The 20680-nt window shown below is 39.0% G+C and overlaps 1 protein-coding gene across 1 annotated transcript in view; it reads right to left on the bottom strand.

The window, feature by feature from the left end:
- Positions 1-20680, bottom strand: part of tmtc1 (transmembrane O-mannosyltransferase targeting cadherins 1) — a 274776-nt gene that overhangs the window by 46131 nt on the left and 207965 nt on the right. Inside the window, exons 9-10 of the mRNA XM_084346518.1 lie at positions 14787-14954; positions 13709-13822 (exon numbers count right to left, since the gene is read on the bottom strand). Of these exons, the coding sequence (XP_084202644.1) occupies positions 13709-13822; positions 14787-14954 (282 nt within the window). The remainder of the gene's footprint in view (positions 1-13708; positions 13823-14786; positions 14955-20680) is intronic.

The following is a 20680-nucleotide window of genomic DNA, read 5'->3' as shown; positions in this document are numbered from 1 at the left end:
AAGGAGCGTGAAAAAGATCAAAGATTATTAGAAGAACAAATTAAGAAATTAGAGACAGAACACAAAAAAACAAATAATGACACTATTTTCATAGAGCTAAGTAAGTGTAGACAGCAATTAAATGATTTACTAACATACAAAGCGGAGGGGGCCTTACGCTTCACTAATCAGAAGTATTATGAACAAGGGAACAAAGCAAGCAGGCTGCTTGCTTTCCAATTAAGAGAAGCACAAGCAAGCCGAACAATACAAAAAGTTACATGCCCAAACTCAAAAAATTTGGTGTCTCATCCCAAAGCAATAGCCAACGCTTTTTCTAAGTATTATGAACAACTTTATGATTCAACAACCTCCCCCAATAAATTAGGAAAAATTAAACAACTTCTCCAACAAATTACTCTTACCAAACTGGACCAAAAGAAATCTAAAGCTATAGTTGAAACTATCACGGAAGAGGAAATTAAAAACACTATTAAAAAGCTCAAAAACAACAAATCGCCAGGCCCGGACAGGTTACCCGGGGAGTTCTATAAATGTTTTCAAGCCGAGATCGTTCCCCTTCTACATAAAGTATATAACTATGCGCTGAATGCTAGAGACCCACCTAGAACATGGGGAGAAGCAGTGATCTCGGTCATACACAAAGAAGGGAAAGATCCCACACATTGTGCCTCATATAGGCCGATAAGTTTGTTATGCAATGACGTTAAGATATTGAGCTCTATAATAGCAAGAAGACTCCAGAAGATCATTAATAAGTTGATTAACCCAGATCAGACGGGCTTTATACCTGGAAGACTGGGAATAAACAACATTAGGCGCACGCTTAATATAATATCAACTGCCCAATCACAGTCTCACCCATCAATGCTTCTCGGTCTTGACGCCGAGAAGGCATTTGATCGGGTGGACTGGCTGTTTCTGGAGCATGTCTTAAGTAAAATGGGATTTGATGAAACATTTATTGAGTGGTTCGAAGTCCTATATAAAAACCCCACTTCTAGGGTTCGTGTTAACGGTCATATCTCAGATAGTTTTCCACTAAAAAGAGGAACGCGTCAAGGTTGCTGCCTATCTCCAATTTTGTTCGCTATAAGTATCGAACCTTTAGCGGAACTAATCAGAAATAACCCAACGATTCTTGGCATTTCAGATAAGACAAAAGAGCACAAATTATCATTATACGCAGATGATGTCATTTTGTACATTAGGGATCCTAGCTCTTCTATACCCGAACTTTTAAAACTTTTGAAAGACTTTGGTGTGGCCTCAGGATATAAGGTCAACGAATCGAAATCTGAAGCCATGATGTTGAATGGGCGCTGGCCATCAGAACTATCTGACAAGATCAAATTTAATTGGTCACCTCAGGGATTTCGATACCTGGGAATAACTATTTCCTCGGATGCTACTCAACTGTATAATTTGAATTATGGGAAATTAATAGAACAGATACGAAAGGACCTGGAAAGATGGGAATTATTGCCATTATCCTTCTTTGGTAGGATTGAGACAGTCAGAACAAATATTCTACCCAGACTGTTATATTTGTTTTTATCTCTTCCTATTTGGATTTCAGCGACTACATTCAAAAAACTACAAAAAAGGATTTCTTCTTTTATTTGGCAGAAAAAGAAACCTAGAATAAAATTTACACACTTGACTAGCAGTAAAGCAAGCGGTGGTCTAAATGTACCAAATTTCAAATTATATTATTGGGCTGCACAATTACACGGGGCAGTAGAATGGTTAAAACAAAATAAAGAAACAACATGGCTATCTTTAGAGCAAAATTCATGCCCTGGAGTCTCACTACAAGTATTACCATTCTGCTCAAATGAGATATGGACAAAGAATAAAATTTCAAATATCTGGATGAAGTGTACACGCAAGGTTTTAGTTTCTGTAAGGAAAAAAATAAATGCTCCACAGTCTATATCTAGAGCAATGAAAATTTCTGAGATAATAGATTTCAAACCTAGACACCTTGATTCAAGATTTAAAGAATGGGAAAATAAGGGCCTTATTTTTATTGATGACTTATTTGATGGTGAAACCCTCAAGTCATTTAATCACTTACAAGAACAATTTGGTTTGATATCCACAGATTTCTACAGGTTTCTGCAGTTGAGAAGCTATCTGACTTCACATAAAGAATGGCAGTCTCTTACATTACAGCCTTCTGAGTTAGAACTGTTCTTCATCAGGACTATAAAGAAAGGGGATGGAAAAAAAATTGTGTCACATTTATATAAATTACTACAGACAAGTGTAACGGGGAGCTCTTTTGGAGTAAAGGAAAAGTGGGAATTAGAAATGAATGTCGTGATTGAAGACCAAATTTGGGAACAAGTGTGTGAGAACGGGCATAAACTGACCAGCAGCCCCACGTGGAAAGAATTCATATGGAAAGTGAATCTCCGCTTTTTCAAAACCCCATTTATCATCTCTAAAATTTGACAAAACAAAGACAAATCTTTGTTGGAGACAATGCGGACAAATTGGAGATCACACACATATTTTCTGGGATTGTCCTAAACTGAAAATGTATTGGGAGGGGATCCGGGCGGAACTTTCTAACATCTTACAAATTAGTATAAAGAATGACCCGCTGGTCTTTGTTCTTGGAGTGCTTCCCTATGACTTTTTATGTAAAGAAAAAATGTACCTACTCAAAATCCTCATAATGGTGGCAAAAAAGATGATAACTATGTCCTGGTGTAAACCATTACCCCCGACCGTTGACCAATGGAAAGAGCGACTTATCAGGGTATATACAATGGAAATAATAACGGCTAGGCTCAATCTTGACGTGGCCTTATTCAAGAGGAGGTGGAATCCACTAATTACTTACTTTGGACTAACATTACAGGACACCTAGGTGATCCAGCATCATAGAGGCAATTTCAGGCCTGGACCCTCTAAAGTAAAAGGGTGTGTTTTTGTTATGTTTTCATTTCATAAATATCAACCATTCACCATGGTAATTCTACTCAATCTTATTTACACATAATTATCAATAATATTATTTATCCAATCATGTACTTTAAGTATCAGGTCTCTGACACTGTTATAAGAATATGGAACCACCTTGCCGACATGTTTTCTTTTTTTTTTTTTCTCTCTTTCTTTTTACTCAGATATGGAACAAAAGAATTTAAAGCTTTTAAAAAGGAACATTTCTGTAAATATGTTTAAGTATGTAAAGCTTGAAACATCAATAAACATATTTGTTCAAAAAAAAGAACAGCAAAATACCATAACTATATATATAAGTCATAACTGTAATTTTTACATCTTTTTCCTGGAAAAAATACATTGCTCCACTGTTAAATACTCTTGTACTCTGTTTATAACAGAAATATGCCGCAAGTTACATTACGGTCAATACTGTAAATTTTGCACCTATTTTTTGTAAAAAAATACATTTTGTCACTGTCACTAACCTTGTGTTAATAACATATATGCCATAATATATAACAGCTAACATTGTAAATTTTGCATTTATGTTTTGGAAAAAAATGTATTTACAGTTTGTGGCCGTTAAATGTAGGCCACTCTGTTTTTCTAATATTATCAAGTTGTCACAGTTCCTCAGTCATCACACATTTCCATCTTCCACATTCAAAGGTCTGAATCGAGGCAAGTACTCTTCTTTTTTCTTATTTGCCTATGCTGTTTTACTCTTGTTGTTTGGAGATTCCCTATGACACTTCAAGACCAACAGGTGCCAGCAGTGCAGGAATTTCCCCTGAAAATTGTGCCCCTGAAAAAAATATCTGCCCTAAGGCCACAGTGGCCTTGATGCCCCGCCTGCACTGCCCTAGTTGATTTTGCAGTTTTCTCCTATGCCTCTTCCCTGTCAACATGGCTTTGAACACCGGCATCTTTTGCGGAAAAAAAATGTGTCTTTTTATGACATTCTGGCAACATCAAATGAGACGATGCGTACATCACTAGTGGTAGGTTCGATTCGAGCCTGGCATGAACCGCTCGGGCTACAACGACAGTTTGACAGCAATCTATCACTGGCTAACCAGGAGACTTCATCAAACGCACCCCCAACATCCGCGTGACCAAGATGTTGGGTCTGAGGAGGAGGAAAAAGTTGCCGGGTCTGAGGTAAGACAGTGTGATAAATTAGCGAAAAAAATCTTCGATCTAAAGTTAACGTTAAATTTACGCAAAACATTTTTGTCAACAAACCTTTGCTAGCTTGATGTCAAGCACCGATGGTAGCCAGGTAGGCTAGCACCGGTGGCTGGCTTCATTACAACATTATATTTACTTTTATTCATTTACCCCCAGCAATCATCATGCCAAGCAAACAACGGAGGGAACAACTATCAAAAGATAGTGACTGATTAATCACATAACCGGGCATAAATGCTAGTCACTTTGTAGTATATGTTGAAAATAAATATAAAATAAAAATAAATGCATTTATGAATTAATAAATAGTTGAAAGTAGTTCTTGCCTGAGCTTGTTTTATGTATTCATTTCACAGATATTTATACATTCTTAGTCCTTAAATTAAATTCATTATGGACGTGGACTTAAAATCATTGTTTTATTTTATGGCCTTGCTGCCCTGGCTTTTGGCCTTTGTGCCCTCAAATAATTGACAACACGAAAGGCCAAGTGGCCTTGCCCCTAAAATGAAATGAAATTCCAGGCCTGGGTGCCAGTCTTGGTAGCAACTTGGTAAAATATGGAGGGAACACAGGCAGTTTGTGACAGTTTCAAGGTCTCCCTTAAACTCTACTACTGTCCCATAAAAACAAATGTAATTAATATATGCATTTCACATTTGAGTACAGTGCCTTTTTATATACAGTCTATAGTACAGGCCCTGGAAAGAAAGGTGCCTAATTCAAATAGTAACGTTTGTATCTTTGCCGTCCAATCAGCGCAAATCAGGGTCGTTGCTGTCCAATGTCAGATGGATAGAGACCAATCACGCTTCGGTATCACATCACAGCGCGTCTTTCTGGTCACGTTGCTTTTGAATGACACTGACCTGCTAACAGTAAGTACATTCAATGTTTTTATTTTCTTATGGAATGGTCATACATTTTATATTTCCATTCGTCACACCGGCTAATTTTATGATTTCGTTGGCGAGTCATTACGTTTTTCAGGTTTCGCGCTAGCGTTAGCCATGATGTAAACAGGCTGCACGTGTTGCTGCAGGCAGAAAATATACACAGGCAACTCCCATTCCGGGAACTCACCCGTGCACAGCCCTGTACCGAACCGAACGTCCTGTACTGAAACGCTTCAATACAAATACATGTATTGTTACACCCCTAGTAATGTCTGATAGTGGGTGAAAGTCATCACAATATTACCATACCCAAAGCCCACACCACATTTAGTGTGTGTGGATATATATATATATATATATATATATATATATATATATATATATATATATATATATATATATATATACATATATATATATATATATACTGATTTTTATTTTAAGTATTTTGGTGATGTGAAATACTGTATACCGTTATGATCAAAAATCTTAGTGTGAAGAGTGTGATATGTTTTTTTTTTTTTTTATTACAGCAGTTCATATAGAAATTCAAATATGCACACAAAGTCATTTTAAACTCTTCTGCAGTCCACATATTTTTTTGTATACAAAAACTATTTACAAGTTGGGAGAGGAAAGCCTTGCATAAAAATAAAATAAAAGTAAATAAATATAAGGGTAGTCAAGGGGATATTTATGAGAAGCTTAAACAAATACTGTTTGTTAGATACAAGCAGCATAGCAGGGTCTTTCATACCTCCACGAAATCTGGCTGTAAAGGTTTTACATATTTAATCCATTAAGTCCAGAATTTAGTGAACACTTATTTCTGAAAGCGAAGGGAGAAAGTTTCTGTTCCATGACGTAAATGTTATTCACTATATCAATCCATTCTTGTATTGTGGGCGGTTAAGGAAGTAACCAGTGCCTGGGGCTGCAGAATAATAAGCTTTTAAATTGGGTAGAGCCATTCCTCCTTCCTCTTTTGGGAGTTGTAGGGTTTTGAATTTAATGCTATTTTTTTACCTTGCCAAATAAATCTAGAGATAATTTTATTCAATTCAGAGAAATGTTTTGAGGGGACTTCTACAGGGAGGGCTTGAAACAGGAAGAGATATCCCAGAAGTATGTTCATTTTCACACATTCAAGTCTATGACTGAGGCCAAGGAAGGAGACAGAGTTCCATCTATGTATGTCATCTTTGATTTTTGTTAGTAAGGGGTTATAATTTATCTCAGCCAGTGTTGAAATGATTTTTGGACGGTTTATCCCTAGACATTTTAATGAGTTTTGATCCCACTTTAATTTAAATTTCTCTCTAAGGTGTTTTGAAGGTACATAATTAAATGACATGATTTGTGTTTTTTTTTATATCTAATTTATACCCTGCATATTTACCAAATGTGTCAAGAAGTTTCATAAGATTAGAGAAGGATTCAGAAGGGTTATTAAATAAACCAAAATGTCATCCGCATACAGCGTCACCTTGTGGTCTTCGTTAATGCGAATTCCCTTGATGCTTTCTGTCTGCCTTATGTACTGTGCAAGAGGTTCTATGTACAGTGCAAACAGTAATGGCGAAAGTGGGCATTCTTGTCTCGATCCACGCTCTAAGGTGAATCTGTCTAAGGTGCCCATTTATTTTAGCCTGAGCTGTTGGTTTACTTTATAAGGTATGGATGGCCTTTGTGAAATTTTTATGAAAGCCGAATCTTTCAAGGACTTCATATAGGAAAGGCCAGCTCACTGAGTCAAAAGCCTTCTCAGCATCTAAACTCACTAGGACAGCTTCAAGCTTGTTTTGTTGAATATGATTTAGTATGTACAGAGACCATCTGATGTTATCGTGGGTTTGTCTTTGTGAGATGAATCCAGCCTGGTCATTGTGTATAAGCTGTGGTAGAATGTTTTCTAGTCTTTTGGCAAGGATAGCTGTATATAATTTATAGTCTACATTTAACACCTAAATAGGTCTGTATGATCCGCATTCTAGTTTATCTTTTCCTTCTTTGTGAATAACTGAAATTACCTCTATACCAGAAAACTCTATACCACTCTGAGGGCAGGCCGTCCGGGCCAGGTGATTAGGTTATCCCTCCGCGCACGACCCTCCTGGTCTATCAGCTTAGCTTCAAGGTTAGCTTGGAGCTGTGTTTGCTGATTTATTAGCATTGATCCTGCTTGAAGTACGTACTCCGTTTCATCAATTCTTCCCTCTGCCTCTTCCAATCTGTCATTTACTCTCTTCAGTTCACATTTAATGTCAGAGAGTTGCTCCCTGCAGTCTCTTCTGAACTCCCGAAGTTCATTTAAAATACTTTGCAAGCAGGCTCCAGGTCCATCGTCACCATGTGCGTACGGGTCCGGAGAGCCGCTTCGGCTGTCTTGGCTCAAACGTTTTGACTAATTAGAGACACTTTTATGCCAATGGACATTGCAAAACCTTGACTTCTATCTGCCTATGGACTGTAGTAGTAAGCCAGTGTGTACCTGGTAATTCTATTCAAGCATATTGTATGACCCAAACCGCCAGTTCAACTTCAGTAATCTTAACCATCATGATCATCTGTAAGTATCATATTGAGCACTCATTTATTTTTATTTAAAAAAAAACTGTCCTTAATGTTCATGATCTTTCAGTTATTAAAATATTACATACAACTTTTGCCGTTTTTAGTAGTGTAAGATAGTGTTATTTAACTAAAGGTCATATGGTTTTTACCAAAACAGGCTAAGAGATGTTTTTTGTGCTAATTGTGTGGAGTGTATTAAGATTTTAGATGACAGACTTTAAACATTCAGTGCAAGTTACTAGCCCAATTAATAGTGAAAACCTTACATTGCATGTAAAATCATATTTGTCATATTTAATGGCAAAACCTTCTATTTATTTGACATTTTAAGGGGACTTGTGAAGAATAAAGTAATGTTCTATATTACAGACTGATAAATGCACATTAAAACACTATACACACACACACACACACACACACACACACACACACACACACACATACATACACACAAATACATATATATATATATACAGTTGCAATCAAAATCATTCAACCCCCACTGCAAATTAGGTTTATTGGCAAAATGTACAAACCAGCAGCTGTTTGCAATAAATAAATCAAACAAGAACAATTTAAATAGCTGGTGGTTTCTCCAAATTCAACACAAAATGCCACTTTTAATCACTACTGCAGTCTCAAAATTATTCAACCCCTTCATGACAAGCATCTTTAGTACTTAGTAGAGCACCCTTTTGCTGTTATGACCTGCTGCAAACGTGATGCAAAGCCAGAAACCAGCTTCTGGCAGCGTTCCTGAGGAATCTTAGCCCATTCCTCCAGACTTTTCTTGTGCTTTTGGGTCAGTAGTGGTGTACGTCTTGGAATTTGGGCATGGAGCCCTTCAGGGTTTAGTATGCACCTTACTGTGGAAACTGCAACCTTAGTGCCTGCTGCCACCAAGTCTTGCTGCAGGTCTTTTGCAGTCAGTCGAGGGTTTTTGACCACCTGCCTCCTCAGGACTCTGGTGGCAGCCGTTGATAGCTTCCTCAGGAGTCATGGGTCTCAAGGACTTAGCCAGGAATTATTTTTGTCGGCATTTTTGCTACAACAGGAAGTCGGCCATCTTGAATGGCGTGCAGCGATTTTAATTTTTCCGACGCTGTTTTCAGGACTTTCGGATAGTCGCAGACTCACCAAATTTGCCATGTAGCTTCTAACCCATGAGTAGTTAATTTGATACCATAACTGCCCTCAGGCGCAGCACGACAGCTCAGTATCACCCCCTAACGCCCCCTTTATGGCTCGTCCATTCTATACGGACCCAATTTCTGTGCCTCGTACTTTAACAAACTCGTCCTACAGATTTAACACCACAGACTTCACATTCACTCAGTAGCATCCTCATACCTTCAATAGCCTGCATTGTACCTGGTGGGTGTGGCGGTGCGGTCAATTTCGATCCTTCGCCATCACGCAGGAAGTCCTTAACTTCAACATACAATTTCTCATCTACACCAAATTGGTCACACATGTAGAGGGGCTCGCCCTGAATACGTCTCTGCATCAATACTGTGTCATATCTATAGCGCCACCCACTGGACACAGGAAGTCACTGAATATGTCACTGTGTTTTCAGTGACACGGATCCCATTTAGGTACAAACCTTTCCATAGACAACGGGCAAGCACACATCTGGCCGCACGCCCTCCAACGGCGCCACAGCCCGACGTACGTGGGGTGAGGGCCCGTTCATCACTGCTTGCAGTTTTAATTATTATCATACTTCTTTGCCCATCCAAATGAGTGCATATTGTGTACATATATATATACATATACTGTATATATATACTGTATATACACACACACATATATATACACATATACATACATATATACATACAGATACATATATACAGTATACATACATATATACATACAGATACATATATACAGTATACATACGTATACATACATACATACACACACACACAGCATGGTGCACTGGATAAGATCCAGCAAATGGTGCATGGTTTCTTGGAGGTCCCTTATTAGAAATGCAGTGACCTTGAGTCTGCTGCTATCCATTATGTGCCAAATGCGTGTCATAAATGTATTTGATCTATTTTCAATTCTGTAACATGACTGGGTTCTTCCAGTAAAGGCTCAAAATGTTCAAGGACACATCTTGTACTTGGAGTTTTAAATAAAAGCAGTGATCTAAATAAATCTAGTTTAAAAAACGAGATAATTTCCAAGGGGCGCAGCATTATAAAACCTTTACAGAACAAGTCAACAAAATCCATGTGCAGAGTCAAATAATAATGTTAGTCTGTCTCTCTGTACTTCATGACTTCCCTACACTGTCTGTGGCTCTCAGCTCCAAGTCCATTTGTTCCTACTCAAGAGAAAAAACCTTTAAATAAATATTTATTTAAATGTATTTACAATAAAAAAAAATGTCTTCTTTTTCTCAAAACTCCTGAATATTGTAACAATGGATTTGTTGGGACAATTTTCAGTAGCGGATTAATCCCCGTTTGGTGTTCTAGTGAGAATTCGGGGGAGCAGGATGGTGTATGGTGGACTGAGTCAGATTAAACTACACTGTGTGTGTGTGCGCGCGATCATGGTAATGAAGGATCATGTCAGCCAGTGCAACAGTGTGACTCACTGACATGCGTGTTAATAGTTTTTGGAAAACAGTGGAGGTCTGTGACACAGAGGAAGAAGATATATTAGGCTTTGATACAGTGAATTTTAGCCTTAGCACTTCCAGTGAAGAGTTCCTTGGATTTAACTAATGTCCATGTTTCTCAGGCGGATTCATTTTAAAGATGGTCCCAACTAATGTTAGCCAGACTCTAACATTCTGTTTCATATGGAACCATATCAAAAACTAGTGTTACGGCCTAAGGGCCGTCAGTGGTTGTGTGTGGGTGTGGCTGCTCTCTTCTGTGTGCTTCTGTGTCCTCCAGGTGCTGCCCTCCCCCGCTGGAGCAGGTGATTGTCCGTGGCTGTCTCCAGTTACTAATCAGGGCAAGATTTAAGCTGTGGCTGGAGCTGTGGCTGTGGCCAGTGGGTCATCCAGCAGCATCCATGCCGTGTGTGTTTTCAGAGGACGAGACCATCGTTGACAGACTGAATTGTTTTTCTGTCGACTGTGTTAGGAGAAACTGGTTGTGTAGTGCAACCGGCTTCCCAGTTTTTTATAGGGAAGTTAGTTTTCAGTATGTATTATACGTTTGTGTTCTTGTAGAGGTAATCTTTGTTTTTTGGTAATAAAACCTGAAGCCTGATTTGAGAGTTAAGTTTTATTTTGTAATGTTACTCCCCACAGTTCCTAGACCTCCCAGGGGACGTAACACTATAAAATGATTATGATCCAGTAGCCTTTTCACTGGACCTTTAAAGCTTTTCCATTGGACATGCATTATCCTAACCTGGACAGATATAGTCATCATATAGTCGTCCAACACATTATGAATCAGAAGCAACCTGAGCCACCAGACCAGCCAAACTCACTTTAAATATTAACATCAAACTGAAATGTCCTTTTCCATTTGTATGTGCATTGTGAATAAAAAAAGTAGAATTTCAAAAAGCTGTTTTCTCTAATTAGTGTAAAAAACTGATATATATATATATATATATATATATAAATAATTTATATATATAAATAATGTAAGAATAATGAATCATTTTGAATGTACTCGTGAGCATAAGACTTCCATAATAACAATGAAATTGAATGTAAAATAGACACTTTTAGAGGGAGTGAGCGGTTGGGTCATACAGTGTGCACAGGCATCACTGTGTTGAGTTATGCTGGCATGTAGTTTAATGCTGCTCTATAAATATGTTGGCACATGATTAAGTTTGTGCTGTGAATTGAGTATGTGATTACTGTGAATGCTCTGATAAAAAAATGTAAATTAATAATGCTTTATGTTTTGTTTAATTTTAACAGCGGAGCACCTCAATGTTGTCTGCTCCAGGCACTGTGGATTTATTACGCATTCAGAGAACTTTTCTCTCCCCCTGACTTGCCGGAGCAGCAGCCTTTCTGCGCCTTCAAAACTTTTGATTTACAAATGAAGCCCTGATGCAACCTAACCTAAAAGATCAAAGATGAAGTGCAAACTGGACTTTTGTAGTTGATTTTGAATTTTGCACTGATCTGATTTTGGGATTTTACCTTTCCAGGCCTAAAGCATGTCAAAGTAAACCAGTAACAACACAACAAAAAGATCATTTTATACTCACTTACGTTACTATTGAGGCAGTGTTATGTTTACAATACACTGAAAATGTCAGCAGTTTTCCGTTGAATTTTCATTGTTGCAGTAATTATACATTTTAAAACATGAAAACTACATTTACACATTTTAATTAGGATTTTGAAATACTTCAACTACAAGAGTTGATTTGCCAAAAAATCCATGTCGCAATACTTAACTTACGTTTTAATGTCACCTTATGATAATATATAACTAAAAAGTCCAGATCCAAAGTCCCTACACCAAATCATTTTCTACCACACAATGAAACTCTATGTGACAACATATTAAAGTTTGTGTATAATCCATCTGGATAACGCTGTATGTCACAATGTATCTAAACTCCCGGTGCCACAGTACTCCTGCAGAAAACTTCACACTTCACACTCACAATATATTTGGAGCTGTATTATGAAAAAAGGATATGTTATGCAAATACAGTATGACAAAGGAAGTTTTCAGTAATATGTGCTTTGACTTTAGGGTTTTAATGTAAATGTTGAGTCAGATTATGGAGACATACAGCAGGGACTGGAATTTGACATGCACCATTGATATAACATTGTGAAAGAAGCAATGCTTCACAATAACTATTGTAACTTTAAATACTTTACAACTAACTATTTTATTCGATCTTATCATTTTACTTGAGATCAAGAATTTAGTTGTTTTACCACCAGTACAGAGCACAGTCCTGCTTACACTGTCCACAGCAGGAAGAAGAAACTAAGGAGTAAAAAAACTTCATCAACTTTCTTAACACACCTCTCACTTTTCATTTTGGTGTCCATATTAACAGGTTATACCATTCACACTGGATGCCTGAGACATGCTTCTCATGTGCGTGTCAAGCACTGCTGCTGCGTTGCGTCATCTAGAGATTCGGAATCTCACATATTTCAATCGCGACACACGCACAGTTCTCAGCAAAACGAGACCTGAAAACGAGCGTTTCACTACAGTTTTAATGTCTGTATGTGTAGAATATGTCACAGACAAGAAGAGAATACACACAACAGGTGAGGGGCAGTTTGATAATTATCAAAGTCAAACTCCATATAAACAGATACTCCATGTAATCCAGTGTGTCCAGCCTGTAATAGACACTGGAAGCCTGTGTGTTGATGACATTCAGGCAGACATTAGTGTGCATATTCTGCAGGAGGAGAGACACTTCTCCAGATCAATACGCTTATAAAAGATACTATGAAGATTGTTAAGATAAGATTGAATAATAACACAACAGGGGATACAAAAGTGCTTCAATCGAAGTCCTCAACATCTTTCAGCGGGACAAAAAATAGCTTTGAAACAGTGATTTCAGTTCGTCACAATCAACAGTTTCTGCAGAAAATAAATCACCCTTCAGTGTCTAGTGATCCTGCAATCACACATGTTTCTGAAGTAGGAGTATTTTTAGTGTTAGCTTAATTTTCAGCTCAATTCCTCGGACTAATACTGAGATCCTTGATAAATATGGCCTCTGGCAGCTGTTTGAGTGCTAACTGTACATGAAATGCCTTTTCTTCTTCCCTGGATACTTCCTCTATGTTTTGCTCAGCTGTAGCCTGACAAGAGGCTCTTAGGCTGATCAGCAGCTCAAAGAGTTCAAGTTAAAATAATCTGACCTTTGAGTATAATGCTGAACCTTTCAATATAAATTGAATTTGAGGGGATTAATGAAAACAGACACAGAGCAGAAGCATAGTGGCAGCATGATGAAGTGACCAGGTTTGACCTGTGCAGAATTTAAAGCAACGCATGAAGGACACTGTTCTATTAGCATCATTAAGCAGCTTCACCCATATACTGTGTGACTGTGTGCATGAGTTAGTACGGTCAGATGGCTTTAGTTCAGAAACAGACCTGAGGGCAGTGGTGTAGTGGTAAATGGCCTCCTGGTGCCGGCCGCTGTCTTTTAGGAAGTTGGCATAGTTGTAGTGGACTTTGGCATTGTGAGGCAGAGTCTGGATACCAGAGCTGAAACAAGGAGGAGGCATTAAGTCAGTCTGTAGAAAAACATTAGGTGCAGACATCTGAGCAAAATGACAAAAAGCCTATCAAGGAGAGGAAGTCTGCAGCCCCACTGAGACTAGATTTCATCTGCAGGGGAGGGGGAGTGATTCGAACATCACCTGTACTGGTCAGTGGTTTTAATCCTGGCCACAGTGTCTTTGTGGCTCATTCAATAACAGTTACAGTGGCAGTGACCTAGTGTTGTGAAATTTTTTTCTCTCCCTGTGTCGTTCCATTATCACCACACCCTGAACATAGCCTTTTTATCGGAGCTTGACTCATTTTTGACACAAAAATGTTCCGTTTTCGTCTCCTGATCATTCGATCTGTTTTCTCATCAATTTTTACATTTTATAATAATGTCTTGTTTCCATGTGCTTCTTTCTTAACTTAAGACTTGTGTAAGTTTTTGTACCTGTTTGTATACATTCCTGTGTACTTCAGTAAACTTCAGAACAATATTGAACCAATTCTGCTTCATGTCACTTTCTTCTCCAAAAGGTCAAGCCAGTAACCAATGAAGTAATTATAGTAAAAATAGTACAGATAGGAAAGAGCAGCTTGTGCTTCTACTGTATTTTTTTTTTTCATCAGCTCAGTGAGAAATTTGACTTTTTTAGTGAAAACAGACAAAGTCAAATATGTTTTTGCTACTTTGTGTGCTGTGAAGCTCCAGAAATGTATTTATCAAATTTGAGCTCATCTCTGCTTTCACGAGATCTCCATGCTGAACGCAAATGTAAGCGAATTCTCATAATTAACGATCACATACTGGGAAATTACAATTACACTTATTGTGTGGTGATTGGCCTGACTTTATTGTAGAAATCTGACAAACTGCTAATAGCTGATCTTTAAGGATGAAGACAAGCATTATGCTCTCTGAGTCTCTCTCTCTCTCTCTCTCTCTCTCTCTCTCTCTGCTTACCGGAAAAGGGCCTCCCTCGAGAGCCAGACCTGGTTCTGGTGGACGGTCTTCCATGAGAAGAGCAGGAGCAGCAGCAGCATGGAGACACTAAGGACTGTGGTGCCCCAACGGCCAACCACCGAACACAGCCGACCCAGGCCATGAGCCACCAGGATACAGTAGCCCATGCTAGAAGAGGAGAGGAGATGAGGAGGACAGAGGATGTCAGTGAAGGAAAGACAGAGGGGACAAAAAGAGTGGAGGATTATGCATGATCCATAAGCTTCTCAGTTTGTTACTGCAGTCATATATATCCTCTCACTGTCACTGTCATCACTCCAACACATGCCTCTTCAAACCTTTCTAACATTACCTAATGCCTCCTCCTGGTGGGGTCTTTCACCCAAATCACTTACTTAGGTCCCATGGGTGCTCATATTTTCACCATTGGTGGCTGCGGTGGCTTCCTATAAAACATCTCCACCACTTCCTTAAGATCCTTTGACTTGGATCACATTATAAAACAACTTGTATACAACTTGCAAATGCCCTCCGTGTTTGCAGTGATTGTCTTGCATGCACACACATACACAGTCTGTGCCGACATGTGTCTGTTTGTGTGTGCCAGATTGGCTTAAGGCAGGAAAGGTTTTTTAATTTCTTCCACACTATTGCACAACTTCCATCCAAGTACTTCCATACAGTGTGCTTTGAAGGAACAACAACACAGAAAAAAGGGAAGAGAAAACACAGAAAATATCAAGGGAGGCTTGGCATGACTTGGTGATAAGGCTGAAAATCGAAGAGCGAAGATTCAAGGAGAACTCAGTCCAGAGAGAGAAAGACAGAGTGATGAGAGAAGGTGGGAGACAGACAGTGGGAGAGAGGAGGGAGGAATGGAGATGTCTGTAAACTGTTTAAAGAGCGCTGGCTGATTTGTACTGTAGGACAGAGTGAAGGAGGAAAGATGTGAAACCTGGACACTAGCTGCTTATCACATAGCAAGCAGAACAGTGACATTGAACTCACATTGGAAACAGTGTGAGAGGGTTAGGGTTAGGGTTAGCCCGTCCCCGCTCCACCTCTTTGCCCATTTTTGATTAGCTGGGAGTTAGGTAGAGTCAGACACTGCCAAGATGACGACTGTACCACCCGCTCTGAACTTCATTCTGGCTCTTAAGAAACCTCTGCGGGACATCACTGTGGCTCTGTCCACTATTTTTACAGTCAGCGGTATGAGACTGTCCCTCTGGTTCTCAGTGTTAGCTGACACTCCAGTATCAACCAGGGAAATAAATCGAGGTGTTGGTTAAATTATGTTTAAACGTCAATTTTATTGAATTATTTCCATTTCTAAAAGAGAGCTGAAATCATGTCGTCACTTCCTATTCCATTAGCATCTGTAACTCAATGCTTCTGTTTCTGAAGTTTCTGAAGTCTGTTCCTGGAGTATCTTATCCATATTCTTTGACAAATAGGCTCCACTGCAGCAGAAGCTTATCCATAAAATTCAACAACACCATCTTTTAAAGTATTTTTTTCTTCTTTATTAGTTGTTGTCTCTGCTGTTTAAAACTAGTGTTCAGTCTGTTCTGCTCTTATTACAGACAATATTGTTGGAATTATCATTCAGAAATATAAATATTATATTCCATTTCTGCCAATAGATCCCCTCAGTCCTACACACTGGATCTTTAAAGGCCAGCAAATACTGAAAATGATTTTTATTTTATTTTTTATCTAAACATAAGTTCATGTCAACGCAAGTTCATGTTTCAAGGCTGGATTCTTTAGTTATTTACATTATTGGAAGTGTTAATGTAAATTTTTGAATGACTTTGGAAACAGAACCTAGACGTTCCAGTTCAACTATAATTCTCTGTAGAGACACAGCGCTGGGGAACATAAGAGCATTCAGTCCAAATTGGGAGGAGAGTAACGAAGGACTGGCTCACACATGTTGATCCATTGACAGTTTGAAGGACTACAAACTGGATGTTGTGTTCCAAGATGGCACACCATTTACTCCATGAAAGATACTCCCCCAGCATACAGGCAGACATTTTTTTGGCTTCTGTGTTTTGGGTCCATAGAGAACAAGAGTCTGGTTTGTTCTTCATTCCCGCAATGGTCAGCACTGTTGGGACAGTGATCATTCATTTGCAAGACAAAGTTCATTAAAAGGTGAACTCATTTGTCATACTGTACTAGACAAAGTCAGAAGCCAGGGAATGATTGTACTCAAGCTGGTAAACTGGTAACATTGCTGATGTTCTGAGAATTTAAATTGGGTAAAGCAGGACAATTTCTTTTAACTGGGATGGACTGAATAAAATAAGCAAAGAAAAATTTCAGCAAGGTGGTAAAACATGTTACATTAGAAACCAATCAGCTAATCAAAAGAACAGGCAGCCCTGTCAGAAAACTTAAAATATTATTGAAAGAATTCTAAGTGCTATATCGTAGGCAACTGGACGTGTTTCAGTTTCTTGAAGACGTTTCACCTCTCATTCAAGAGGCTTCTTCAGTTCTAACTAACTGGAGGGAAGTTACAGGCTTTAAACCCCATCATCAGGGTTTAAAAGCCTACAGCTACCTGACCTGGTTGTAATAATAATTCCCAGGCTGTGCTCGCTTCAATGCTAATTATCAGGCTGTCTATCTAACAGAGGCTGGTTAGTCTGTGTTCTGGATCTTGTACTGTAGAGTCCCCAGGTTAGATCTGTGTTGGAAGTGACTGTCTGATATTACAATGCGTTGAATAAAATGGAATTAAAAAGTCATTACAAGTGATATCCATTAATTTGTAATCATGACAGTGCCACTACAGGTTGCCAAAGTCAGAAATGCCCAAATTCACCAAGAAGGACCTTTTTTAAAGAAAGTGCTGCATTGTTGTTAAATTATTTGTTTTTCATCAGAAGAGCTGGGGAATAATACCTAATAAAGTGTTCCTTATCCTTTCATTTTTTATGTAAAAAAATGTTTTTCTGTAATAAAGTGCAAAACAAAGTGATTAATGGCTTCAAGTTGTTTTAAGGTGGAGCGAGCAGTATGAGAATAAAGGATATCTCCATAGTCCAACACAGACTTGAAGGTTGACTGTACAATCACATTCCTGTCTTCCAGAACCAAGCATGCTTTAAATTAGATACCCACTTTTATGTTTAGTTTATGTGCCAGTTGCTTCACACACTGTTTTGAAGTGAATGTCTAGCCAAATTCCCAGGTAGATTTAAATATCATGATGATTTAGCGTATGGATGGCAGCAAGCCTGAGATTATGCAGATATTTCTAACAGCTACATCAGGATGCTCTATGTTGACTTCTGCTCAGCATTCAACACAATCTCACCCATGAAGCTGATTGGAAAACTAAAAACTCTGGGCTTCAGTACAACACCTGTCTTGGTCATCACACAACACCACCCTGGTTAAAAAAGCACAGAATAGCCTCTGAAACGTAAGAAGGCTAAATTCTGGAGCCAAATTCACAGTAACTTTTACAGAGGAGCAATAGAAAGCATCCTGACTGTAAACACCACAAACTGGCATGGTTCATTACGGCCGGAAGGCTCTACAGCGGGTGATTAAAACCACCCAGAACATCACTGGTACAATCTACAGAGCATCAGTGATATTGGTGAAGTGAGATGTCTGCACAGAGCCCAGAGGATACTACAAGATAGGGCCCGACCGATTTATCGGCGGGCCGATTAAATCGGCTGATTATAGCCCGTTTGAGACTAATCGGTAATCGGCCAAAACTCGCCAATTGTCGCCGATATTTTCAGAAATAAAATTCAGGGAATAGACTTGGTTTTACTTTGAAAATGTTCCCCCATTTGAAAAGATCCCCCGACATTAGGCTATTTATCCTGTAGAGGGCGCACCGACCTCATGACAAACTGATCTGGAGCAGGCAGCGGCAGGGACGCACGGAGGAGAGTGGTCCGCCTCAACGGTAAATAAACAAGTTTGTGAAATAAACAATAAGTCAACAAGTTTCAATTCAACCCACTTCACGATGTTCCCCGCTGTGTTGGTCTCGATCACGCCGAGTTAACGTTTAAGCACTACGTAATATGCAAGGGAAGGAAGGGGCGGGGAGTAGGCGAGTAATGTTGGATGGTTGTCATGTTAATATGCTGCTTGACTCAGCAATAAAAAGGATTTGAAATTATTTTTCTGCCTTTAATTCTTTGTAGAAGTGTCTGAAAGGCTCAAAAGCAGCCATTTGTTCAAAAAAAATAAGTAAATGTAGATATATTATATATATATTATATTACTTATATATTGCTTAAATTAATACAATTTTAAAACTTTATAAAAAAAAAAAAATCGGCCGATTAATCGGTTATCGGATTTTTTCCCCCCTAATAATCGGTATCGGCATCGGCCTCAAAAAATCCATATCGGTCAGGCCCTACTACAAGACAACACCCATCTCGCCACAGTCTGTTCACTCTGCTGCCATCTGAAGGAACTACAACTTAGATTTCATTGTACAATCCTGTGTTGTAGAATGATAATTAAATGAATACTGAACCTTACATGAACCTTGAAAAACGTTAAAGGCAAATTGTAAGCTTGCAATAGCTTGAGTTAAAGAGGAGCATCAGAAGTGTTCTGTATAAAAATGGACGCAAGAAGTTAATATTGGACTGGCAATATTGTTTAAGGCTGATGAGACACCATCAGTACAGATCCCCTGTGTTTGATCAGACAAATATGAAGCAAGTTCTGAACAAAAAACAAAAAGGAGTGTTAGCGGGACTTCCGGTGGCGAAATGCGGTAGGAAGCAGGAGGCAAAGTTGCTCTTAAGAAAAACAATTTAAACTAGCTCAAACATAAAATTAACAGCAGAAATCAAACAAAACTAAAGAATATCTAGCAAAGAAGTAAAGAAAAAGAAATGGATAAAAAAGGGAGGCCTACCAAGACACCATGCCGGAGAGGGTGCTCGAAGGCGGGGAGCAGGACTCAATAATATTAACAGAGCTACAGAGGCTATGACAAGAGCACACAGAAGCAGCTGCAGACAATAAAGGGGCTCAGACAAGACTAGAGGCAAATGTGATGGAACTTATGGAAAGAATAGCTTCACTAGATCAAAGAACAGTCGATGTGGAAGAAAGGTTGGGAGACAAGGAAGACAGGACAGCGCGGCTGGAAAGAGTGGTCACCTTTCTACTTCACCAAGAGGTGAAGCTGTCCGCGAAGTGTGATGACTTGGAAGCAAGGTCAAGATGCAACAACATAAGGATACATGGGATTCCGGAGGGCACTGAGAAAAATTACACTATAGGATTTGTTAATGACTTAATTCGATCAACAGTGCGCCTCCCGGGTTGATATGGCGCTCCCCATTGAAAGAGCTCACTGCTCGCTGACCGCCAAACCAAAAGAAAACACCGCCCCGGCACGAACGTTCATCGTACGCTTCCTAGATTACCGGGTAAAAGACCGAGTGATACAGGAGGCATGGAAACAAAAGATCACATATGAAGGAAAGACCATGGCTACACGAATGAGATACAAAAAAAGATGAAATACGTGAGGGAAGTCATAAAGAAACTAGAGGAAAAGAACGTGAAGGCATAGTCGCCGTATCCCGCACAGTTGAAAGTGTTTCTGGAATCGGGGCCAAAGACGTTCACCATGTTAATGGATGCTGCACCCATGCTAAAGGACCTGGGGATTCAAGTTGATGACGATGAGACAGAGACTACAGAGGATGACAGCACAAAGTAGCTGGACCACCGCGACAGGACAGCGGGAGAGGAGGAGGCAGCCACGCATCACAGAAGCTGACCTATAAGCTCTCATCGAGTAAACGTTATCAACACGTTTTGGTATGGCACAAACAGAATATCTGCCAAAGAGGATATACACAAAGTTAAAATGGAGCTGG

The sequence above is a fragment of the Pagrus pagrus genome (assembly GCF_965226575.1).
Source record: "Pagrus pagrus genome assembly, chromosome: 23".
NCBI classification, from domain to species: domain Eukaryota; kingdom Metazoa; phylum Chordata; class Actinopteri; order Spariformes; family Sparidae; genus Pagrus; species Pagrus pagrus.
Note: the sequence above shows the minus strand (reverse complement) of the source record. Positions and strands in the feature narration are given on the sequence as shown.